This window comes from Euprymna scolopes, chromosome 22 (genome assembly GCF_053919585.1).
Source record: "Euprymna scolopes isolate OS-2025 chromosome 22, ASM5391958v1, whole genome shotgun sequence".
NCBI classification, from domain to species: domain Eukaryota; kingdom Metazoa; phylum Mollusca; class Cephalopoda; order Sepiida; family Sepiolidae; genus Euprymna; species Euprymna scolopes.
The window spans coordinates 47,298,140-47,324,872 of record NC_136503.1 but is presented as its reverse complement, the minus strand read 5'-3'; the positions used below and the strand labels follow the sequence as shown (position 1 = coordinate 47,324,872).

Below are 26,733 nucleotides of genomic sequence, written 5' to 3'. Positions count from 1 at the left end.
ATCAGATCAAAACCAAAACTGCAGCATTCAAAGCTAGTGACATTACTACTGTACCAACATGACACGCATATGAACTGATTAATAAACTAAGATGAAGGTACAAAGATTTTTCAATTTTGACCTATTTTAACTCCTTAACTATTTTAACCGGCTAAAGACCTATAAAATAATGGTCCATAAAAAATACAATCATTTGAGACCCCCTAGTGCCGCTCTTTAACTTAGTTTCGGAAGAGATAGAGTTTGAAAATATGAAGACTGACAGTGCTTTATTTCCTTTTTCAACCAAATTTACGTTTTCTTCAATTACATGCAATTCTTATGGACTCGTAAACCTTTCACTTAGTTATACTTTATGTATAATGTTTGATGCTAAGATGGAAAGATCAATTCAGCTCAGAGGAGAGAGAATCAGAGATCCTGGTTTCTGTCAAACCCTATCAACCTAATATGGTAGCGAGATCAAAACTAATAAAATATGACTTTGGTGCAAGCAGCTAGAATCGAAACTAAAACATACAACTCTCCACCCTTACTCATTAGCTAATGAGTCACGCTCATACACACATATTCACCTGTCATCCAGTTTTAAATCGAAGACAAGATGCAAGCAAGCAAGATTCAATCCCAAGAGTTTTAATTATATAGATTATACAATGCAAATAGGAGAGGCCAATAGAAAAAGTACAAATTCCCAATAGGGAAGAGACCATGGACTAATGAGTAGAAGAATGGAGCCATATATATATATATATATATATATATATATATATATATATATATATATGAGAGAGAGAGAGACATAAACCAGTCTTTAAAAAGAAAAAATTAAAAAAAAAAAATCCACATTCTGATTTAGGAAAAATCATTTTACTACAAAGCCAAGATCTCCCATCCCTTGACAAGACAAAGGAGTTTTAGTGATAGTATTAGGTTAAAATATTTTGGTCTTGTACAAACATCTTTTCTCCCATTTATCTTATTCCCTTTCATTTGCCTGCCAAAATCTTTCAGCTTAATGAAAGACTATTTCCTACCAAACATTCTCACACCCCACTTCACTCTCCTTGCCCATTGCTTAACTCACTCATTCTGTGTACTTTAGCAAACTAACTTCACATTCATTCTATTAAAAGACCCATTAGAGTTGAAGTATTGGATAAGGTGAATACGTTAAGTTTATTTTTGTGTTAATTATTTCTATGTAGTTTGTTCCTCATCACCTTATTCCATACACACACAAACTCACATCAATATTTGACGTCTTGTCACACTAAAAATCTTATAAAACAAAATTCTACAAATGTAGGAAACAGACTTGTTACCCCTTTACTTTTTAACATGTTAGTTCAGGTTGCTGGGTTTTATCTATGCTCATTAGTATTTGTTAGAACAAAAAATATATAAGAAAAAGCAACAAGAATATGTGAAAAATAAGAGTAAAGAGTTTATCTTTGAAATAAGCGTGGGAATGAACTACAAAGAAATAAACTAAAATGATGGAAGCTATATTATTTTGATATAATGGAGGGGGGGGTCTCATAGAATCAAAGACGAGTTTACAAGAGCCACTACAAAGTTGATCTTTGCCATGCAATAGGTGATGAAGGGAATCTTTCGCACTCATGAGAGAAAGCAACTCTGGTGGGTTATAGTTAAGCATCAGTTAATCTGCCATACAAATTAGTTATAGAGATATGTGAAGATCTTAGTGTCTAAGATTCCCAGGAAAATATAATAGAAACTGTTAAAGACAATGAGAATTCTGGTAAAGATAGCAATTTAATACAAAATCAAAAGGTAGAATATTTATAAAGTAACTAAAAGGGTAAGCAGTCTTATCTAGTTAAATGGAAAAGTGTTAGGGCTTTACAGAAAAGAAAAAATGCTGGAAGGGTACAGAAAAGAGATAAACCACCCAGATGGTGTAATGCATGTTCTTTAACTTTTCAATTCATCAGATAGCTAAAAGATCTGGGCGACAATTAAGGCATGATATTATAAAGAATAATCCTTATACTAGACTCACGACCAACTCCCATATTTTTTTTTTTTACTTGGAATAAGAAATGAAAACAGCCTTTTTATAAATCTTATTCTGTGCACATCTTTATACTGTACAGATTTAACCCTTTGACGTCATCAGGCCTGTTTTTAAGTCTTAAATTATACATCTATCATCATTCCTCTGCATAACATTTCACCAAGTTTCACTTCCATACATAACACTGCATACACAGGTTGGATAGACTCTTTCCTTTGTCAACAGCGATAATGCTCTTTTGAAGGAACAAAATTTTTAATTATATACGCTACATCTGCTACACACTTTACTTATAATTCAGTTTATAGGAGAAACGTGTAATTGAAGTTTACTTATGCATACTGGAGTCATTAAACACATGCTACACTTTCTAGCAGACTTTGTAGTTTAACAACCAACTGGAAATAATGGTACGTTCTTAAAGTTCTGCAGGCAACAAGGAAACTGGCTTTACTATCTAGTAAAGAAAAGTCAGTTTCCTGTGAGTATCAAATCAGGCTTGAATAAAAAAAAAAAAAAAAAAAAAAAATAGTTTTAATTTTTATTTTTAGGCAAATTTTGCTCCTTTTTCTCAAAGGTCTTCCATTCCTCTTCATCTGTAGTGGTTGTCTTTTTACAAAATATAATGTATGCACTTTTTAAAACCAGAAAAAAATAAAAAAAAAAAGATTGTTATCAAATGACTAAATTAAGGGTTCCCAGATTTCTTTTATGAAAGAAAAAAAAAGAAAATCAAGACATCTTTGATTAAAAGATATTTCCTGGTGTTTCTAGTGCAGCTAGTGGCATCCAAAAGCTCGGTACCGAGTCCCTTACTGTTACTAGCATTTCTCAATCATCTGCTAGCAAGCATCCTTTAGGGTTTTTTTGCCAACAATAAGAGATATTGAAAGATTTCAAGTTTTTACCAAGTCTGAAAATGGTCAAACCCACAGGATTTGTCCCAAGGTCAATAAATGCAACCACCTTTCAGTCGGTTCTTTAACTAAAATGTTACTTGATTTTGAACCTGCCCAACTGATGCAGGATGAGACAATGCAAACCAATAACTTGGGTGCTATGGTAAATTCCTACATTACTCACTGTACAATGCACTCAGGTGGTAAATAAGGCCATAGGGTGTCCTTATGTACTGCTCTTTTGTCACCAGACATCTTTCTACAATTATAAATATCTGATGTAATCTATTTTAGAATATGGCATTGAAACTATCCCCCCCCCCAATTTCATTTGGGATAGTCAACACCTCAAGCAGGTTCAAAGATTTGCAACATGGTCAGTGGGCTCCACATAAAATGTTAACGATGTGAGACAACCTGTATTCACTGGGGCATAGATAGGCAACTGCATGGAGACCACATCATGCTTGGCAACTACAGTGCATCCACAGAGTTCTTCTCCATATTATCTCCAGAGATGGCTTTGTAGAAATGCAGAGAAGCTGCACCCCAAGACGACTTTTGCTAATTTGTTGGAAGGTGCCTTTTTTCAGATTAGAGGAGATGGGGTAGCTGCACTATGGAATAGGCTGCCAAAAGTCATGGTCATTTTGCAGACAAACAGTTCTGGCATAAAATATCCAAAATTTAAATATACCTTTTAAGTTACTTCATCAAAATCTATCAGAGGTAGTGACAATGTGTATCATATCACAGAATAAAATTATCTTGACAAAAGATGCAGAATTCTTTTTAAATTAACAGTCTTTAAGTGATTGCATAGCTCCCTAAACCCAGACTTCCTGGTTCTGAACTGAAGATTGCCTGCTCAGTCAGACCAAATCGGTCTGAAATCTCCAGTATTCCATCTTAGCCAATGAGAACCAAACTTACCAAGAAACTACCAGTTTCAACTCCTTTATGAGCTAGAGCCAATTTAAATAAACTTAAAGGTAAGAGGTAACAATCTGGGAGGATGAACCTCCTAAGACTACCCAGAACCACACTTTAGCCCAGCATATGCAAGGCTATTTCCTACTCAAAAATGGCCAAGACTGCCAGACTGTTGAGAATGTCTTGACAGATATGTAATCTTAACACGCCTGAAATTTGTGCAAATGCCAAAATAATTGCTAGGAGAAAAAAGAAATGGAATAGTCATATAAACAGAAGTTAGAAATAATGGCAATCATTACAGCACATTTAAGATTTCAAGCATGATACTAAATAGATTTTAATTTGAAATGTTTCTTCATTGACTAATATTTAATAAAAACTAGATAAAATTAATGTCACTTGTATTAGGTTGGTGCAAAAATGTTGTTTTGAGGCATATATCCGATAAAAACAACATTTTTACAGCAACCCGATACATAATTTTTCATTGTATTATGTTCAGGCCACTAAACCGGTTTTGCCAAAATATCAAACTTATAACTCGTAATCTGAAGATTGTAATTTATGTCCCAATGCATTTTTTATTTGCACTTTTTTCACCTCAAACTAGGCACATTGCCATAGAGACATAAGGGGATACAACGATTAGGGATATTTAGGGGCACGCTAAGTGGAAGGCTGTGCAGCAAGATATATTTAAATTTCTGCATGTTGATGCAGTCGGGGGAAACAGAGCAGAGAGAGAATTCCAAAGACAGGAGGAAAGAAACTATCAGAATAGAAAGTTTTCCAGCATCTGGGGACTTCCACAGTGAAGGGGTGTGATTTTGCTGTTAGTCTAGAGGGATATAATGGTAGCAAGTTCATTGAAGCACATTTGATAGAAATAATTGTAAAGCAAGTACAGAGACAACATTGCAACAATGGGACAGGGTTTGGAGCTTGGTAGGTTTTTTTTAACACCCTACCCAAGAGAGAAATGCCTGTTCGTAAAGCAGAAAATATGAATAGCAGCATGCACAAACTACACCTATGATATGTGGAGTTCATAGATGCCGCGGTTCATATTTGAACACTTTATAGTACAGACTGTTAACTTTCAAAGTCTATAATGCCGTTTTGAAAAGTGTCCAACTCCAGTTTTCTTCAACATCTTTAAGGATGGTTGAACAAAATGTGTTGTCTATCTACACCTCATTTTCAGAAATACCTCTCGCAGAACCTTTGAAATTTCATAATTGTCTGAAGAAATGTTTCCAACAACCACTTGTTCAGGTCCAGTGAACCATATTCAAGTAGAGAATCTGTCAATAAATGGGTTTCTCTACATAGTTGACAGACAAAACTTCTCATGGATAATATTTGTTTACTCACCCGTTTCAGGTCTACCAACGAACACATCAAATATACATTAAGAAAGCATAAGCCCTAACTTAATGACAAACTCATTGCAAAAGTTTTTAAATGAGAATTGCTAATTCAGATTTTTCAAACTTAATTTTATCTTGGTTATATTTACAACTTTTTTTTTTTACATTTGTTCATCTGAAAGCCATTATCAGCCAGACATAAGGGTCTACTGTGACAGAGGCCAGCTTTATAGGGAGGGGACAACCTTCAATTCATACTGAAGATCAGAGGGTCATCATTTTTTTTACGATGGTGAACTATCGCTAGATTGATTAAGATCATGAATTTTTGAAAAGGGCAAGGCGGGAGGGGATTTATTTGGTAATAATTTTATAGGTCATTTTTTTTTTGCCAAAGTTTTTGAAAACTTGTACTGCAAAAGTAATTTTTCCACTATCAGAAAAGCAAGATTTTGCAAGGCATTAGTTAGAGTCTAGAGTAGGCACCGCCAAAACTGGGGGGGGCAGGTCAGTACTTTTTGACGGACCGTCTTTTTAAAAATCTACCAAAAATCAGGTAATTATCCGATCAATACGAAATTTTCAGCGATTATTAGGAGAAGAATGAACTTTATAACAGTGTACTTATTTTTCATAAACGATATTTATATATATTTTTTTTTTTGCTTACAAAACCCCCCCTTGTTTTGAAGTGGGAACAAATATGCTTAAAATAATCATCTGAAACTGAACAAAACATATTGTGTTGTTGTAAGGGACAGAATTATAGATTAAAAAAAAAAAAAAAAAATTGTTTGCATACCTTATTTTGACGTCTGAATATCAGAACTTCGATTGTGTTTAATTATCCCGCTTTTGAGTTTTGAAGTGTGAAATTCGGTGAATATGTTAAGTAAAATAATTAATTTAAGTTAAGCAAAACAAAAAAAAATTTTTTTTTATATTTATACGAAAAAAGCCATTTTAAAATTTTTGATAAATAAATTAACAATTTTTTTTTAGCGAGCCGAATAATGCATGACCATTATTAAACAGAGCATGCTTTGAATAATCGATACAAAAAAAAAAAATTCGATAAATATTGTGCCCTTTGTGTTAAAAATAGCATCATTTTTTTCGATCTCGTTTGAAAACGTTTGCCGCCTTTCGACTACGGTGGACCAAACGCGCTGAAATAATTTTTTTTATTCTGCTTTAAATTGCCCCCTCCCCCCATTTTGGGGAGCCTGGCCCCCACACACATACACATTAAAAACCAAACTCATATAAATGGTCACCCATCTGGTACTGGCCAGCCTCAGCTTAATAATACATTGAAATTTTCGTCACTGAAAAATAAGTTTTTTTGGCCTGTTTAGTCTTCCATAGTTTTCGTCTCATCGAAAGAAAACGTAAACAGAGTCGATCTGAACTCTTCGGCGACGCGAAATATCTGGTTACATATATGAATAAGTGGAATTATTTGCAATTCAGGTACTTATATTATAATATTTTTGCATATTCTCTTAGAAAATCATCCTAAATCTTAGTTAGACAATAAATGAATAAATAAATTATTTCAAAAACCCTTTTTTTTTAATATTTAAGTACGTTTTTTGTGCAAGACAAAAAATAACAATTGTTAACTTTTTGGGAAAATTTAACATTTAAAATTGAATTAAAAATAGTAGAAAAAGTTTTACATTATTCTGTTTTCTATATGATAAAATTCAGGGTTTTATCTTTCTGGAAAAAAAAAAGTTACTCAGAAATAATGGATTTTAATAAATGTAATTTAGTTTTAAAAAGCAACAACAACTTGATTTTGCGGCCATTTTTGGCGGTGCCTAGTCTAGAGAGAATGGAGGGGGGGGTCAACTCGGAATTTATTTATTACTACAGTGGAGGTAAGATCCAATCCATATGCCTTTTCAAAATTTAGCACTTTCTGATCAAACTCAAGAGACAATTCTAAGTGACAGTCTTTCAGGTTGAAGGTTCAATCCTTAGTGCAAGCAATGAAAACAAATTAACACGTACCCAACCATAGCTGATGGAATGAAGAAAATCTACCCTTGGGAGAAATAAATGGTTAACTCTGAAATTCTATACAAGTTTCCAAGTTCGAAAAATAATGCAATTGAAGTTTGAGAGAGGGGTTTCAGTCAAAACATTGAATATCATTAGAATAATCATCCGAGTGATTGAAATATACATTTTCTTAGTCCCATTCTTTTCAAATTTGGGAAGAAAATGATCGAACACTGGTATCTATCTAGAACTGGAAAACCTGCATGAAATTTCGACCCAAATCCTTTATTTAGATTGCGGGGGGTAGATTGTTCTCATTTTGTCCACTATGATAGAGTAGAAGTGTTAATTTTTATGCTTTGTGAGAAATTAATCTCACAAACTCAATACTCCCTGGCTGAAGCAAAAATAATTCCACAATTACAAAACCATACCTTTTAACTCATGCAGTAATATCAGAGAAAGGTTATTGGTCCGGGTACAGTCCTTGCAAAACGATGGGCCAGTTTTGCCTCCCAAATTGAGAGCCAGTAGTTAACTCCTTTTATTGGAGTGGTAGCGTGGTTTTCCTTCGAAAAGGTCCATAATAATTCATGGTGTTCTCTGTAAGAGTTTTGGTGCCTTTAATTAGGCATAAATCAAGTCCCTTGGGACCCTAATTGAATTGAGAAAAGTTCAAACATTTAGGTGATATAAACATGATGAAAATGTTCAAATGATGCCATCCTCTAATTGGGATATCTTCGGCACAATATAGAGGTGTCTCTGCTTGTAGAGATTTCAAGTCCTTTTTCACCAAACATTTAGGTGATATGAACATGAAGAAATTGTTGCGGCTCCATTCTCGATAAGGCATTCTTCTCGGAGCTGACTTTTGGTGAGTCTCGCTCTTGCCGGAGGTTTTCATAGACTGAAAAACAAATGGATGTTTACAAAAAAGGCGCCAAGTAATTATCTTGGTCCATACAAATCAACCAATCACAGGCTGCCTACTAGAAATGTGTGTAGGCGGCTTAAAACATAAAAATGGCATTGTAACTGGAATTTCTCACAGCTTTTATTAGTTATCGCCTGGACACACCACATGACAGATAAGTGTTGCTTAAGTTTTAACAGGCTAGGAATTAACACTTACTAGCTGATGGTATGAAAACAATCCGATTCTGTGGATCAAATAAAAGGTTCAGTTCAAAATTTTGTATATTCAATAAAGTTCCCAAGTTCAAAAAGATGTATCTGGAGAATTTTTTTTTTTTTTTTGGGGGGGGGGGGAGGTTACATTGGTCGAAATATGTAACAATAGTAGACCGAATAATCCAAATTAAATAATTTGGTTTGATTAACTACGATCAAGATATTTGGCACCATTTTCATTATGTTCAGGGACTACATTTCATTTTTTCTAACTCATTTTAGACCAATGAAAGTTATTTTTGTCCGAACTCAAAATGACCCGGGGGAGGGGGAACCGGATTGTTTTCCACATTTAAAATTCATCTTATGAGTAACTTGTACATCTCTGTAAAACCATTATTCACCTGAGCATCAAACATTGCCACATTTGGATTGGTGCACCAACCTCTCCCTTTTTCAATGGAGTGTTAAATCTGACCCATATCACAATAGCCCCTTTACGCTTGTTTGGGGTAAACAGATATACATAAGGACTTGAATTATTTTACTCTAGAAAAGTTTATAGAACCACAACTTCTATTTACGACGGCTTGGTCAAGATCAAAGTGTAGTATCTGTTCTTCAGATGCTGCATTGCTGCACTTCCATTTCTTGTTCTCTTTCGGTGGAGGATCAATCCTTCACGACTGAGACAATTTTTTATTTTTGTACCTTTTCTCCACGTTAAAAAACGACTCTGGTTTCTAACTGTCCCGTGTAAATAGGTACATCAGAATTACTTAATTCAATCACCCCCTCCCCCGCGGATTAGATAACAGATTCTGTTAGCAGTTACGTTCACTTCCAGATATCGACAAGAATCACCTAAAGAAGGTCAGAGGTCACAAAGACCAAAACATTGTGAAAACAATATCAAAAGGGACACTAGTGCAGTGGCGTGCTGCAGTGTACCGTGCTAAAATAACGCTATTATTTAGAAACCATTCTTAACATGGGGAAGAGGGGACGATTTATAACTATTCTATACGTTCACCTAACAATTTAACAAATGCCGTAAAATTTAGATTTAACTTTAAAATCTAATGAAATAGCTAGAGACCTTCTCTGTATAAACACCCAAAGATGAGTACAGTAGTCCGAATAATAATGCGAACGTATGTTACATCTAAATTTGATAAAAAGGTTCAACGGATATTGCATCTAAATTTGATGAAAAGGTTCAACTTTTACCAGATCATAATTACAACCTACTTAGTCAATTGTTAGATTTGGACCGAGTAAAAATTCAAAGTTATACTTGTGAAAGTATAAAAATAAGAGGGGGGGGGGAGGCTCCTGACTTAGGGACAGGTTATTAATGAAATGAATTTGATAAATTCTCATTTCAGCCACTTAAATTATTTAGAGTTAATACTAGTTTCGATAGTACTCATAAACAAACTGGTTAAAAAAAAAAAAAAAAAAAATCTAATTACTGCAAATTTCATCGTACACAAAAAACGTCGCAGTCAACCGGAAAAATATATAAACAAAGCAGAACTAAGCTACCACGTACAGTACAGTGCCGGTGACTAAGTCGTGGAAATTGACTTTTTTTCAATTAAAAACAAAAAAAGTGAGATTCTGTTTTTATTATTTTTTTAATATTATTTATTTTTATATAGCTTTTGTATTTACTAAAAATAAAAAAAAAGGAAAAGGCATTAAATTAAGATTTACGTAAGTTTTTTTTTTTTTTTTTTTTAAGCATACATGACGTGACAATACATGTCACTCAATTTACTTAAACAATGGGGAGGTAAAAAAGGAGAATTAAGGAAACGCCGGGCGGAGGAAAGGCCTGCTTTTCGTGAAAAAAGTAAAGAATTCTCGTTACACAGGTGCGTGTTTACGATACATAACCAATACTGCCATTCACCTGTATCATCAAAATAAGCGTACAATATATCAAGTACGCCAGTTTTTCACGCGTCTACGTAGCGTCGTAGCTTACAAATTGAAGCTTTCATTGAACGAAATATTCGAAATCAAAAATTCACTACAGCGACACAGCGTAGAATAAAACTGAATGGTAGAAAAAAATAAAAGGAGTATTTCTACAGAAATTGGACTAAACTATTTTATATATAATATATTTTATTAACTCTAAACTGTTTTGTTTAGTCGGACTAAATTCGGTTAGGTTCGGTTCAAACTCTGTACAAACACCTAAAAATCCCTATTTAAATTACGGAATTAAATCCACCACAATGCGTTTTGTTATTTTTGTGTAAAATAAATAAAAATAAATGGTGCTAGTGCCTGCACTGCAGAGTGATCCGCGCTATTTTTTTTAAATTGTATTTCCAAGTTAAATTAAAGTTTTTTTTTTTTTTTATTCAATTGTAAGGTTGAAATATAGAATAGGTACAAAACACCCTCCCCATGTTAAGAATGGCTTTTTAAATAATAGCGCTATTATTTACGTCCGGATCACTTTGCACTAGTACCAAATAAATAAATTAAAAAAACGTTTTTTTTGTTTTTTTTTAATTGAACGAAAAGCAATTTACTTTTTTTTAATTTTATAAACAGAAATTAAAACATCAAGTTAACTCCTATTAAAATATCATTTGGTTTAATGCACTCAAACGATTAAAAAAATCTTAAAAAGCTCTGGATTGCAGTGACTGAAATAGTGGGAAAATGTTTGGTATCCGTAATGCCCCGTTCGTTCACAGTAAAAAACAAAAGTTAAAAACAGTCCGGGCTAACACGTATATAGGGACCGTAGATTAGAAAGTGATCACAGGCTTGAATTGAAAATATTCCTGTTCGATGCAAAAATAAACATGCACTTGTCTAAATACTAATCGATCTTATTCTTTTTTATTAAAATATTTCGCTTTTTAACAATTATTTCTAATTATCTTTGATAACTTGGCTTAATGCTGAAAAATGGGATGTCTAAACCAATTTTAAAGACACTTGAAAAGATCACCCAGGTTAAGCTTTCTCTCTGTTGGTTGGTTGGTTGGTTGTTTTTGTTTTACGGCATATTAACCTTTTTCAGGTTATTTAATGCCGAATATTTTGAGGAACGATTTTTAATGGAGTATATTTGTTTTTTGTTTTGTTTTTTTTTTTAGTCGGATTCTATTTAACCCATAGTTGGAACCCTAACAGGTACTACCACTCCGGGTCAGAGTGGACCTGGGAGCAATGGCAATTAAAGGGTGGCTCCACACTCCAAGGCCCGCAAGGTGGGGTCTCACCATCGGATATAGTTTTAGGCCATATCCAGAACCGTGCTTTCTCTCTGTATTTAGCTTTAAAGTTTTCTAACATATCGGGCCAAGATCATAGTGTAGTATCTTGTTAAACCCTATACTAAGGCAGTTTATTTTTGCCTACTTTCAGAGTGCTCTTTTTTTGGGGGGGGGGGGGCTGGTCCCTCCCTCCCGATTAAAAACGACTTTGTGTCACATATTGATCGGGGGGGGGGGGGAGCAAATACTATTTATTTGCTTCCCACGAGACAAGGTCGTTTTTAAGGGAGTGGGGGAGAAGTAATATGTGTTACACACACACACATACACACGAGAGATACTTGGGAAAAATCTATTTTATGTATTTTTCATTTTCCCGAAAAGACATTAAGAAAATCAGTTGTGACACTTTAAATATCTAACATTCAAGAGAAGTCGATTAAACCGTTTTCTACGGAAAAGCTAAAATGTGTAAAAGTGAGGTTTCTAGGTAACGAAGAAAAATGTTTTGTTTACTTAAACGCACCTACCCAGGTGTGAAATTGACTTTTAACGGTCATGAACAATCTATTTTATATTAGTGTTTCTGATCAAACTGGAGCAATAAAAATACCAATGCTAAAGAGTTAAATCTTAATCCAAATGTGAAATATGAACCGTTAAAGATTGTAACAAAATAAAATGCTCACGATGTAGGTATTAAGTAAATTTTGCCCCTATCCAGAGTTGCTAGTTTTGTTTTCACCCCCGCTCCCACCTTTCTTTTAAACTATACTGCTTTCTCAAATATATACACATTAGGATTGATAATTTAATAAATACATTGCTTGGTGAATGGTAATGTTTTATTCCACAACTTTTCGTCTTGAAACTCCTTCTGGCCTTCGGGTCAAGATCAAAGTGTGGTAGTATCTGTTGCTGAACTTCAATTTCTTGTTCTCAGTCAGTAGAGGAGAAATCCTTCACGACTGAAACAATTATTTTTGTTCCTTTTCTCCACATTAAAAAACGACTCTGGTGTCTAACTGTCCTATGGGGAGACATTGTAAATAGGAACTCCTATCCGACAGTTTAAATGATCACAAATTACTTTCAAAGTTCGTAAATTTACAGAATCAATTTTTATTTTTATTTTTTTGTGTGTGGTTTTATGGGCCTTCAAGTGCCTTAGGAACAATTTCTAACCATTAAAAAAAATTGGTGCTAATGCAGAGAGTGATCCGCCGGCTCACTCTCTGCATTAGCACAAAATTTTTTAAATCGTATTTCCAAGTTTAATTAAAGTTTTATGATGTGTTCTTTTATTCAATTGTAAGGTTAAAGTACAGAATAGGTACAAAACACCCTCCCCTCCTCATGTTAAGAATGGTTTTTTAAATAACGTTATTATTTCAGCACGGATCACTCTCTGCATAAGTACCAAAAATTAAAAAAAAAAAAAAAACGTAAATATGCAAAAAAAACAAACAAAAAAACATCTGAAATGTTTGTTAGAAAGCCATTCTTAACATGGAAAAAAAGAATGGTGAATTTTTACGATGTGCCCCACTGCCCCAGCGTATTATAAACACCCTAACCTCCCCATGTTAAGAACAGCTTTCGAAATAAACAACCTCGAAAGCCGTTCCTAACATAGGGAGGTTGGGAGGGTGTTTATTCCGAGAGCCGTTCTTAACATGGGGTATTTGGGGAGGGTAGTGTTTATACTACTCTGTAAAAAAAAAAAAAAGTGTTTTGTTTAGAATTTTCAAGTTCAATTTTTACGGTATCTTAAATTGTTAGGTGAAAGTACAGAATAGTTTCTGTACTTTCACCTAACAATTTAAAAAATTAGGTAAAAATTGAACTTAAATTAAAAAAAAAAATGTTCATATTCTGCATAAGAACCAATAATCTTTAATTTTGTTTTATTTTATTGAATTTTCTTTTTATATCAATAAAAAATAAAATTATTGTAAGTACAGACAAAAAGACGTACACATGAGAAGTCGTCGTATAAGTTTTAATAGATAAAGCGAATACCTTAGAGTCACATGAGATTATATTCGTTTATTTTTTAGTTAATAAAAATAAATTAATGAGCATTTTCTTTGTTTATTTTACTTCTCAGCTTTACAACTCTTGGGTGGAGGTAGACACAGTTAGCTGGACGCTTTGTCATTAAAAAATAATTTCAAGACGAAGAATCTTATTGACAGTTCTAGAAGACGAAAAGAAAAAAAATGAATGAAATTTTATGGAAGCAAGATAGTAAAAAAAAATAACTGGGAAAATTACGAGTCTATGCGAAGTAAAAATTATATATACATATGTACGTTTAAATATTTATCACTACTACAGGTGTCGCATGTACATACGAACATCTCCGAGCTTTAAAATAATTTTCTCACAAATTTTACAGAAAAAAAAAAAATTAAACTTACCTTTATTAAGCAATGGAACGCTCGACTTCAAAGACATACTTATTGTAATTTGAAGAAATACGCCTGTTCAGTGGTTAAATGTTGTTACGTATGTGCATCAGTCGAAGCTCCAAGCTAATATAGATCGCCGTTGACAATTGGTGTATAGGAATAATGAAGAAACGACGACAGTACAAGCAGTAATGTCATTTACGTCGTCTTTATTTAGTGTAACTATCTATGCATTGAGACCCACGTTGAGAGGAAATGGAACCTTGTGACGTCATACACACACGGAAGTGATCCTCTCCCCGCCCCGGTTTGGTTCTGCTGATAACCGGTATTGTCAGAGTCAGGGGAAAATTGTAGTTCCTGTATGTTTTTTTTTGTTTTTTGTTTTTTTTGTTTATTTTTTGTTTTGTTTTTTTTAACAAACTTCTCCTAAGGATCGGGACTCATATATATATATATATGTGTGTGTGTGTGTGTGTGTGTGTGTGTGTGTGTGTGTGTGTTTCCGAGGGTAATCATATCCTTTGCTCTGCGTTCACGCGTCGCTTGACAGTTGGCACTCATAAATTTCTGGTAGATTGTAGATTGAAACCCTGAGCTTAATCAATCTAATAAAAAAATGAGATTCTAGCCCTTTTTATGCAATTACGTGTAAAAAAAAAAAAAAAAAAAAAGACCTTGAAAAACTTTGCAAATTCTTTTTAGAATTTAGAATGAGGGATCAATTTCACATATAAATTTAACTTAAAATGATCGCCCATTTCCGAGCCATTTTAGCATTTTAGGGCAGTTAACTTTCTCCACCAAATAACATTTTTTTTATTGGCTACGGAAGATAAAGTATGTGCATCATCATCATCATCATCATCATCATCATCATCATAATCATAATAATAATAATAATAATAATAATAATAATAATAATACGCTTATCGCTCCGTCCGTTATCATGCTGTGCATCCCTAAAAAAGGAAAATGGAATATTCCAAAAAGTGGAATTTCCAAATAATCCTTGTCACCCTTGAAAAGGAAAAAAAAAATTGGTGTCGCTGTTGAGGCAAAGCTAATAAAAATGATTGTCTTTCTTGGCCTTTTGGCTAAGATAAAAGTGTAGTATCTGTTCCGACAGATGCTGCACTTAAGATAATTTGTACCAGTCAATGGAGGGGAAACCCTCTATACTGGGACAATTATTATTTTTGGTAACCAGAGTGCCCCCTTTTTGCCTACTTTTAGGGGAGCTGGTTTTTACCTCACATTAAAAACGGCCTTGTGCCTAATTTGCTCAGTGGGGGAGCAAATAAATACCATCTGTTCCGGCAGAGCTATGACTAGCTATGACTAGCAAAGACCAGATGTGGGGGCAACCCCACATGCCTGACCTTTAACCAGCTCCCATTTCCCACCTCTCGGGAGCTGGTCCCCTTTTCCCTTCCCCCTCCTTTCACTCCTCACATTAAAAATCGGCCTTGTGCCTAATTTGCTCGGTGGGGGAGCAAATAAATACCATCTGTTCTTCAGGTGCTACATTTCAATTTCTTCTCTCTCAGTGGAAAAGAAATCCTTTACGACTAAGACAATTTTTTCTTCACGTTAAAAAAACGACCCTGGTGTCTAAATCTGTCCCGTGGGGAGGCATTATGAATAGGTACTATGTTTACTGTAACAAAGTTTTAATATTAAAAAAGTAACTGGAAAAAGTTATTTCTGATTTAATTACAAAATACCCTGGAAGTGTTACTCCTGATTAATTATAAAATACCCTGGAAAATGTCCGTTCTGATTATTTTTTTTGTTTGTTTGTTTACTTGCCTCTCCACAAGGGCGGAATTGGACATGAGGTTGGTTAAAAATTTAGGGGGAAACCAGCTCCCCAAAAGGGGCTCTCTAGTCAATAACAAAAATAAGAATTGTATCAGTAATGAAGGATTTCTCCTCCGTTAACCAAGACCAAAAAATGGGGGGATTTAAGTCACTGGAATGCTGAAATTGATAGTACACTCAGACATTTATGTTGAAGCAATGGTTACCTAACCCTAACCGTGTTAATGTTTTTATGTATTACTTTCGAAAAGCTGCTGAAACAGTTTATGATTTAAACATTACTTTATTTATTTCAAGTATATTTTAAGCAGTGGATTACGGAATATGAAGTCAGTCCCGGAAATTACTCAAACCGTTTACGATTTAAACATTACTTTATTCCATGTATATTTTTAACAGTGGGGTGGGGGATATTAAGCCAGTCCCAAAAATGGGTGGAACCGTTTACGCATTACACATTTATTTAATGTATATTTTTAACATTGAGGTGGGAAATATGAAGTCGGTTTCGGAAATGGCTGCAACCATTTACATCTTGGACATTATTTTATTTCATGTATATTTTTAACAGTAGGATGGGAGATAAGAAGTCGGTCCCGGAAATGACTGAAAAAGTTTACAATTTATACATTACTTTATTTCATGTATATTTTCAACAGTGGGGTAGGGATTATAAGTCAGTTCCAGAAATGGCCAAAACAATTTACTATTTAGATATTACATTATTTCATGTATATTTTTAGCAGTGGGTTTGGGATATAAAGTCGGTCCCGGAAATGGCTGAAACAGTTTACTATTTAGCCATTACATTATTTCATGTATATTTTTAGCAGTGGGTATGGGATATAAAGTCTGTCCCGGAAATGGCTGAAACAGTTTACTATTTAGACATTACATTATTAGTAACATATCCAAGAATTACGAAAAAATGATGGAATATTAGATAATTGATTGGTGTTTTTGTAAGGAAATAATCAGCCTAGACAATATATCAAAGTTATTATTTAGTAAAGAGGGAAGGGCGAAAATGTGGGTTAAAATTATGAAAAATGATTGTCGAAATAAGTAACATATTCAAGAATTATGAAAAATGATTAAATGTGATTTCATGCATTACTGTGTTTGTAATAAAATAATAAGCCCAGACAATATTTCAAAGTTATTAATTTATTAACAGAGGGCGATAATGTGGGTATAAATTATAAAAAATAATTGTCGAAATTAATAACATACCCAAGAATTATGAAAAATGATGAAATGGAGGTTAATTGATTAGTGTGTGTGTAATGAAATAATCAGCCCAGCAAATGTATAAAAGTTATTATTGTAGTAAGGTTGGGTGACATCGTTGGTTTAAATTATAAAAAAAATATTGTCGAAATTAGTAACATATCCAAGAATTACGAAAAATGATGAAATGGGAGTTAATTGATGTATGTGTTTGTAATGAAATAATCAGCCTAGAAAATATATCAAAGTTATTATTTTAGTAAGGTGTGCGATATGGTGAGTTTAAATGATGAAAAATTATTGTCAAAATTAGTACTATATCCAAGAATTATTAAAAATAAAAATGATGAAATGTGAGTTAATTGATAGTTGTGTTTTTTATTAAATAATCAGCCGATACAATATATCAAATTTACTATTTTAGTAAAGGGAGAGGCGATAATGTGGGTTGAAATTATGCAAAATTATTGTTGAACATAGTAACATATCCAAAAATTATGAAAAATGATAAAATGTGAGTTAATTGAACGGTGTGTTTGTAATGAAATAATCAGCCCATGAAATATATCAAAGTTATTATTTTAGTAAGGTGGCAGTACAGTTTTAATAATAAAAAACTAGAATATGATTGTGCCTTCATTCATGCTGAATAGAACGCTCACAGCATGCCCAGCAACAATATATTGCATAGGAAAAATGCTGCTGTGGAATTTCCATAGGTCCCGCTAGTTATTATTATTATTATCATCATTATTATTATTATTATTATTATTATTATTATTATTTCTATCTTTTAGGTGATTATGTGTGGTGCCAAAAACTGATCTTCAATTCTAAATTCTAAGTTAATTTTTATTTTTTAAATTTATTTTTTATTTTTTTTGCAGACAGATTTTTCATGATGTTCACACAGAGTTGCCTAAAAAAGGTAGGATATAATCCTTAGGAGGAAGGGGTAGATGAGTGTTAATCTACAAATTATTGAAAACTACCCCCCACCCACCTCAAAAATGAGGTTTTACTTTCTTAGACGATTAACCTGACAAAGTTGACAAATAAAACTAAAGCAAACAATATTTTAGACCTTGCATATATATAACATACAGACCGTTCATTTCCGAACTGTTTAGCGTTTTTAAGGTTATGTAACCAATTTTGTTTTATTAATCTTGACCATTTTCTTAATTTTTAAGAAATCAATTTTCGAGGGGCAGGAGCCTACAAAAATATATTCAAATCTGTTATAAATAAAATAATTATTTTTTTGTATTTTTGTTACCAAACATATTTATGAATGAAAGGTGGCTATGCCTTTACCCAATATCTCTAACTCTCATTCAAATGGGTTGGGCCATCTATTCATTTGTGGGAGTTCTCTACAATGGCCACATATTTATCTCCCTTTAAAAAAATGAAATATTTTGGGCGCTTCTACACTATTGGGACGAAATTTCGCAGATCGTAATTCCGAATTTCACATGAAAACAATGGTATCTACATATTCCTCATATTTTTAAGACAGTTATATCCAAAAAATTATGAAAATCGATAAGGTAGAAAATTATTTATTAAAGAAAATATAAAATAGAATTCGATAAAAACGATCGTAAGACACAGGAGAGTTCAAAAGGGAGGTAATTTTCCATTTTGATTTAAACAAGATGGTGGCAATTTTTCACCCGCTAACACGATGAAAGTTGTTTTGTTTAATAAGTCAGTAATATTCAGGTAATTTCGACTGCATAATTTGGAAGCTACCATTGTAACTTGTTAGAATTGACAAAAAAAATCAGTTGAAACCATTGTTTTTTATCTGAAAACTCCATTTATTGACTACAAAATCTTGTCCCAATTCTGTAGAAGTGCTATATTTTGTTATATGTCCTTAAACACGCTATCTAGTCTAGAAGTGGGTAACCATTACTACCATCTGACTGCTTGGAAGCAAGTGATCATTTTTACATTAAATTTATATGCAAAAGTGAGTCCCATTTTAAAGTCTAAAATATTGTTGTTTTCTTCCTTTTGTTTGTAATTTTAATTTTTACCATCAAGATTTTCAGGCTGTTTACATGATGTGTATTTTATTTTTAAGGGGTGGGGGTAATTACACATAGGGCGCAACTTGTAAACTAGAAAAAATAAGAAAAATAAGAATCCAAATGTTAAGGAACTCAGGGCTTAAAGCAAGGTTTTAGGGAGATCATCATTCATCCAGGGGGATGTTGGGTGTGCCTTTAGGAGTTAAAGGCTATAAATTTACCAAAATTTATTTCTGTTGTGTCGCTTTACTTAGAGCTTGTAGGAAACAGATTCATGAAATTCTGGTATCAGCAGATGCTCACACACACAGACACTAGCAACTTCCAGTTTAATAATAACCATATGACGAGTTGTCACTATTAGGTAATTGCATAGTTCTTATAACTGCCGCTAATACTTATGTGGCGCAATAAACTTCCATTTAACTGGCTCGGGTCTTTCTGATCTTAGCCTTGAGCATCTCTTTTTTTAATTTTTTGTACATAGGAGTCACCACTTATCAAGGCCCAGAGGTCACTCGAGGATAAGGATTAATGAATGTGCAGTAATCAATGAGACAATACTGCAGTAACCATTAGTAGTAGAAATTTGGTTAATTGGATTACTTAAGGGGACAGCTCATCACGAATTTGTTTACGTTGAATTTAAAGATGACCAAATTGTAGTCAGCTGAAAAGCAGGCAAATGGAAGAGAGTTCCATAGGCGTGCAATTCTAAGAAAGAAGTTTTGTTCATGGAATCTATCTTTAGGTTTAAGCACAGATAAAGAGTGGGGGAAATTATTGATAGTGTTTTCAGCCAGACGAGTGTTTTTCATTAAAGTTTGGCAAAGTGGGACCAAAGATTGGAGCACTATTGTCGCTAAATGCTTTTTCTGAAAGCAACAAGTTGTAATTGTACGAGCTGAGGGAATTAACAATTAAATCGGGCTGACATTCGAACATTTACAAACTGTACACTTCAATTATAAGTAAAATGTATTGGTGTCATATTTGCGTTGTTTTTACTATGTACACAATAAAATAATATTTGTAATCAAAATGTAGTGATTATCTATAATATTAATCTCACCTGTCTGTTTAAATGTATGTATGTATGTATGTATGTATGTATGTATGTATGTATGTATGTATGTATGCCTAAAACTTTCAACAGAGGCGACGAATTTTCACGAGATCGAGATGTATCGTTTTGAAGCTTGATCCTTGAAATGACAAATATCAAAAAATTGGCCAAAAACATTAATTCCTTCACCCTCAAGTGGGGATTTTTCTACAAAGAGGGGTCAATTTTTCGCCGATATTTTCGAAAGTCATCCCCTCTTTTCGATTGACCAGCCTTAATTTAAACCTTCATCACTTCCAGTTTGGCGACGGACGCAACAGCAAAGACGTCATGTTTTTTTTTTTATTTTTCACATTCTTTTCCTCCTTTGTGATCCGGGTTCGATCCTGCCTGCTTAGTACCATTTTTTTTTTTTTTTGCTCAACACACACCTCCAAACACCCGGGAAATGCCGGACACCCAGGCTAGTCTATAACATAAAACACACCTGTCTGTTTAAATGTATGTATGTATGTATGTATGTATGTATGTATGTATGTATGTGTGTGTGTTTGGATTCTTAATCTGGCAGGGGAATGTGATGCATCTAGTGTGTTATGTATAAGTTAGTGTTAAGTTCATGCTTGCATACCTTCTTGCTTCCAGCTAACACTGTTGGCTAACCTCACAGTGAAAAGGGAGCAGCTATGCATAAGTCTTCCCTGACAGTACATAACCTCTCCATCATTAAGACTTCTACAGTGCCTCCACGTTGGCCACACATAGTAACTGGGTGCCTTGCGGCCCCAAGCTAAACCTGTAGGAGATCTCAGAGTAGTAGTAGGGGACCCCAGATGAAGTGCATTATGGCCCACCGATGTATGGACATGCCCTGGCACACTACCAACCCCTACCCCACTGTTGTGGGTGCCCTTGGTTGGGCAAAGACTAGGGGAACCAACCCCAAAATCAAACACAACTGCCTTGTGAGCCTTATCACAGCAAAAGGCTAAGAGATGGGAACTTCAAATCCTACTGTTGCCTTGCAGTTTTCCTTAAAAGGCTATGGAACCTCATCCAGAAAGAAAAGGCATTGTAGCAGACATGATAGGGCGACTGTCTTCCTCACTGAAATTACTTTCGGCCAGAAGCTGTGGCCTCCTCTGCTGCCAGTCGTCACGGGTTCGCTCCACTGGAAATGAGCATTGGAGGTTCAGAGGGCGTTTATCTGATGCGCAACAAATACTACACCTAAACTGCACAAGCAAGTTAGGAGCCAAGGTGTAAAGTTCTGAATCACAGGATAAAGCACTGGGGCCCCAACTAGTCATCGTCAAGGCTGACTGACTGCATGATGATGATGTATGTATGTCTGCCTAAAACTTTTGACAGAGGCGACGGATTTTCATGAGATTGGTAGTGTTTTGAAGTTCGACCTTTCGGACGACAAATATAAAAAAATTGGCCAAAAACATTAATTCCTTCACCCTCAACTGGGCAGTTTTCTACAAGGAATTTTTGCAAGTCATCGTATCTGTTGGATTGACTTCAGTTAATTTCAACGTCCTGAACTTTAGGTTGTGTCATGGAGCATTTGTAAGACGTCAGATTTTCTTTCACTTTCTTTTCCGCCTTCGCATCACGGGTTCGAGTCTGCCTGCCTACTATCACTTTTTTTTAACACCTCTCTCCACATGGGCTGCCGACTGTGGTTTGATTTCCCCCTCCCCGCTACTACTACTATTTTTTTACACCTCTCTCTCCACTTGGGGTTCCTTACTACACCACCTACACACACCCGGGCAACTCCGTGTACCCCCCCCCCGGCTACTATAATTTTTTTTACCCCTCTCTCCACTCGGTCTGCCTACTGTTGTTTTGATCCACTCCCCGTTACTAACACCATTTTTTAAACACCTCTCTCCACCCGGACTTTCTACTGTCATTTTAACCACCAACACCTTTTCACACCCGGGCAACGCTGGATACCCCAACCTTTTTTTTTTTTTTTGCTTAACACACACCTCCAAACACCCGGGTACCCAGGCTAGTTGCTTCTAAATCTCATTTATCATCTCGTTCCACTACAAACTTATCCTTGCTCCTCACTACTAAAATTATTTTTTATAAAATGTGAAACATAAGAATAAAACAGATTATTATTATGTTCTAGCTGTAACGCCTTGCATGAATAAAGAGACATGAGACTGAATCTACATGGCAGAAAAAAAAAAAGGTGTGGTTAAGAATGAAAAATGGTTGCTTCACGCTCTCTTTATTGTGTACCTTAAACAACAGGAAGCAGACTTTGCCCTTTGGTTTAAAGGGCCGTTATTAATCCTATTAGTGAGGTAAGGGAAATAACTTTGCCTCTATATGTTGCAATTATATGAGCTGGCGACAGGAGAACGTAGGGTTCCTCATTCTAACTTGGACAACGACAGATCTTCCTGCTAGAAATAAATAAATCAAATGGAATCGCACTAAGATGGACAGTAGTTGATTCTCTCACTCAATAAGTTGCAGACCTAACTACAAAAACAACAACTCTTTGGCAAATTTTGACTTTATTCATTAACACAGTGCGCTAGCCTTTTCTACTCACACAAAAACACGAGTTCACATTTCAAGCTATATTACTTGTCATATACATACGTGCACACAAACATACGCGCCCACGTCCACACATGTACATATATTTGCGTTCGTGTACATACACTCACATTCACATGTATACACACATGCTAACGTACACACATGTACTCACACACGCGCACGCGTAAGCACACATGGACAACGTCACTTCCCCTTTCAAAGGAAATCCACACATGCGCAAAAGGCCACTGGAAACGACTATAAAAGCAAGAGACAAGCTGTTTCTAGCCCTTTTCAGACCAGCCTCCTGGCTGGACAGTCTATGGACCGACAGCGTGCCTTTTTGGCATGCGCGCATGCGCACACGCGTACCTCACACCACTTGCTACTATGTGGGACAAAGAGCTAATAGACCGTACATACACTTTATATACTTTCTTTCTCCATGAACTGGAATAACATTCTCACTCTTTCTCTCTCTATCTACTACTTGTGCCAGAGAACACCACTGCGTAGCTGACGCCTAACATGGCACACAGTTTAACTGATGTCAACCCTCTATCCTTTGTTTTTTGTCTACACGCCGGACTATCATTCTCATTTCTACTATATTACTCACTTCTTTTCCCACGCGCGAACAAACGATAGTGACCCGAACGTGAGATGAACCCACATTTCCTTTTTCTTTCTACACCACCAGTCCCGCAACAAACGATGGTTACACCCGCGCAGACATGAACACATTCATTCTTTCAACAGTAAATAAACGACACGTTTATCTTATCCATCAATTGAATTTTTGTTTCCTTCAATTCCATTCGTTTCATTATTTTCTTTTGTAACAGGATTAGGATTTATATGTCCTAGTCCTCTACAATAGTAGTCTTTTTTCGGGTGATACACTGATTTCAATGTTTCTTTAACAATTGGACGCCCTTTTTGTAGAACTGGGTAGCTAGGTTAGTTTGAAGTCAATTTCAAAAAGCTATGTGAAACAAATGTTAAAAAAAAAAAATAAGTAAATAAATAATAATAGTAGTAGTAGTAGTAGTAATAATAATAATAATAATAATAATAATAATAAAACCAGCGAGAAATCAATGGTATGAGGCTGTTGCGATGATGCAGATTTATTTGCAAATACTATCGAAGGAGGTGGAGAGAGCTGGACGTCTGGGGAGACTTATTGTCACTCAGCTTCCAGAGAACACCACAGGTCTCCAAACCGATCGTTTGTTAACGTGTGTGAAAGCTCCATGTGAGCTGCCACCGCCGCCGCCGCCAACAACAACAACAACAACAACAATAATAATAATAATAATAGTATGATTATTATTATTATTTATTCATTTATTTATTTTTGTCATTGGTTTCAAAATATGTCTCTGGTATCACATCTCTCTCCCTTGAGTATTCTTTTGAGGTCAGCAAACAGCCAGTATTCACTGGGGTTCAGAATGTACAATTGATGTAGTTTTGTTACCATTGTGATTGACTTGTGACACAATGCACTGTCTCAATAAAGGAGCACTGTTTCATTATTTGTGGCTGTTTTTTTTTGGGGGGGGACAATTTATTCCTTCAAAAGCACCAATAATCTATCTGTTTATATTTATAAAAGTGAGAATGTATGTGCATGTGAGGACAACTCTCAACCCATATACTGAACGAAATTTTGATCTAGGCACAGATAAAGAGTGGGGAAAATGGTTTCAGCTAGATGGGACTTTATCATGAAAGATTGGCGATGTTACATGATAAGGGCTGTCCCCTTTTCATGTAAGTATAAAAATGGAGAATTTAGTTTAAAATGAAAATGAAATAGCATAGGCGAAATTCGAACCTCGTAATCTGGGTTTAGAAATAGATTACGTGTGAGAATTTAAAAATGTAAAACAAACATTTGTTTAGAATATAGATAAATATTTCAAGGAAAGAATGTTAACTATCAAGTTTGTTATGAAATTTTAAATTGAAAGAATGCAGCTTATAAGATAATGTTTTTAACATATTGAATATAGGTTAAAATTCCTTTTGTAGAAATAGGAAAAGTTTTGGACGCGTATGTCCATAACACGTGAAAGAAGGCACACGTTTTAACATGTGTATGACGTCACGGAAAATAGAAAGTTCGAGGAATAGAGAAAAACTTTAGTTAGAGTTAGTCAGTCAGTGAGAAAACTCAGAGAGATTCAGTTATCTAGGGAGCGAGATGTCACTTCAAGGAAAAATGTGAGACTTTGAATTTTTGGTGATGGAAACACGGCCGTGTGACGAAATAAACCATCAAGTGTTTTTTTGTAAAGCTCGTCTTGTGTCTTATGATTCTTACAAAAAGGTAAAGTGGAATTGTATTATATATTTGTGTTATATGTCTTTACATACACGTCTCAACATCATCATGTCCGAACTGTCTGAACACTATATCCCTTCACTCCAAGAGTTTCTTCTACACATCTAAGGAAAGAATGAACATTTTAATATATAAGAATCTCTCCTAACATGAACAATCTCTCTAGAACTCTTACAACACATCTATCTCTCTCTAAGACTCTCTCTCAATGAAACCCCTATATAACAGCGAGGGGGACTAGAGATTGGAGCTCAGACGAGCACTTGCCATGGAAATAACGATAAACAAAGACAGGCTCGCAATGTCTCTTCTATGAGAGAGAGGTTGCAGGGAATAGAAAAGGGAATCCCCCACTAAGCCACAAAGTCTATTTTGTACTCTGTCAAGGGAGGATAGGCTGTTTTTAGCAGCTCCTGCCCAGATGTGGCAGGAGTACTCCATCCTTGGACTTTTATATAGATAAAGAATTGTATCAGTAGTGAGATATCTTCTGGAGCGGTACAAGGATCCTACCATTTTCCCAGCGACCTTGGCAACAGACTTGATGTACGTGTTCCATTTCAGGTCAGGAAAGGTCAAACCCAGAAGCTTATTAAAACATGGAGCCTCCCCTAGACGAGGGCCATCCATTTCAATTGATGCCAGATGGGGATCAGAGTGTTGATGATGTAAAGATAGGAGCTTGGTTTTAGATGCATTAAAAGTAACCAGCCACGTCTTCCCCCACTGTACCACACGCTCAAGATCAGAGGAGAGAGAATCAGAGAGAACTTGGTCATTTACAGCCTGTGTTGCCATAGATGGTCGTGTCATCAGCATAGATGTCAACAAATGATTTAAGTATGTGTTTTGGGTGATCATTGATGTAGATCAAAAAGAGAGTTGGGCCCAGGATGGACCCCTGAGGGACTCCAGCATTAATACTGCGGGCCTCTGATTTCTGCCCATCAACCACTACTCTTATAAGCCTATCAGAGAGAAATGATTTAATGATTGAGAAAAAGTTATACCGTAGCTGGAAATCTTGTGAAGTAGGCCTTTATGCCATACCTTATTGAAGGTTAAGAATAAGTAAGCTTGAAAACACATTTTAAAGATTTGTGGCACCATATCTTAGTGGCCCGGTTGTGGTGGTTGTTGGTTGTTACCCTTCCCCCCCCCCCCTTCATGCCCAGGAGGTGATTTGGTCGTAGGCGGAGGGATACATAAGCAACCAGATTCCCTTCCTTTTCTCAAACTCTTTTTGTCCGGAGAGGCTTGAGGTCAGCGCATGTTTTTGTCTCTCCATAAATGAGAGGAGGGGGGCACTTCCTCCCTCAGCACTAATTAAGGTTAGCTAGTTTTAATTGTGAAAGTTAATCATCATTTGTAAATTGTTTTTGTAAAAATATTGTAATATTTTATTGTAAAAAAAAAAATAAATAGTTAATTATATTTTTCGTATATTACCATTCTGTTGTGTGTTGTTTGACCTAGAGATGAAGATTCTAACCATGTCAAACCCTCAAGGAACAAGACGTCATTCTGCAAGAAGAACAAGCCAGCTACATCCAACATCTCAGGTATGCTTTTTCTCTTCACCTAGAAAG

At 35.0% G+C, this 26,733-nt stretch overlaps 1 protein-coding gene and 1 pseudogene across 15 annotated transcripts in view; one reads left to right on the top strand and one right to left on the bottom strand.

The window, feature by feature from the left end:
- Positions 1-26,733, bottom strand: part of LOC145243413 (6-phosphofructo-2-kinase/fructose-2,6-bisphosphatase-like) — a 262,913-nt gene that overhangs the window by 180,245 nt on the left and 55,935 nt on the right. For 3 of the 15 annotated variants that reach the window (XR_013862866.1, XR_013862867.1, XM_080106269.1), the window contains exon 1: positions 14,065-14,356. The exons of 9 other annotated variants lie outside the window; for them this stretch is intronic. Coding sequence is in view for 2 of the 6 variants with exons in the window: in XM_080106269.1 (XP_079962395.1) it covers positions 14,065-14,101 (37 nt within the window). In the remaining 4 variants the exon portion in view is untranslated. Of the gene's footprint in view, positions 1-14,064; positions 14,422-26,733 lie in introns of those variants that run through there. 3 more of the 15 variants (XM_080106272.1, XM_080106273.1, XM_080106270.1) reach the window with 3 other exon arrangements.
- On the top strand, positions 15,132-15,279 carry LOC145244191 (U2 spliceosomal RNA; annotated as a pseudogene).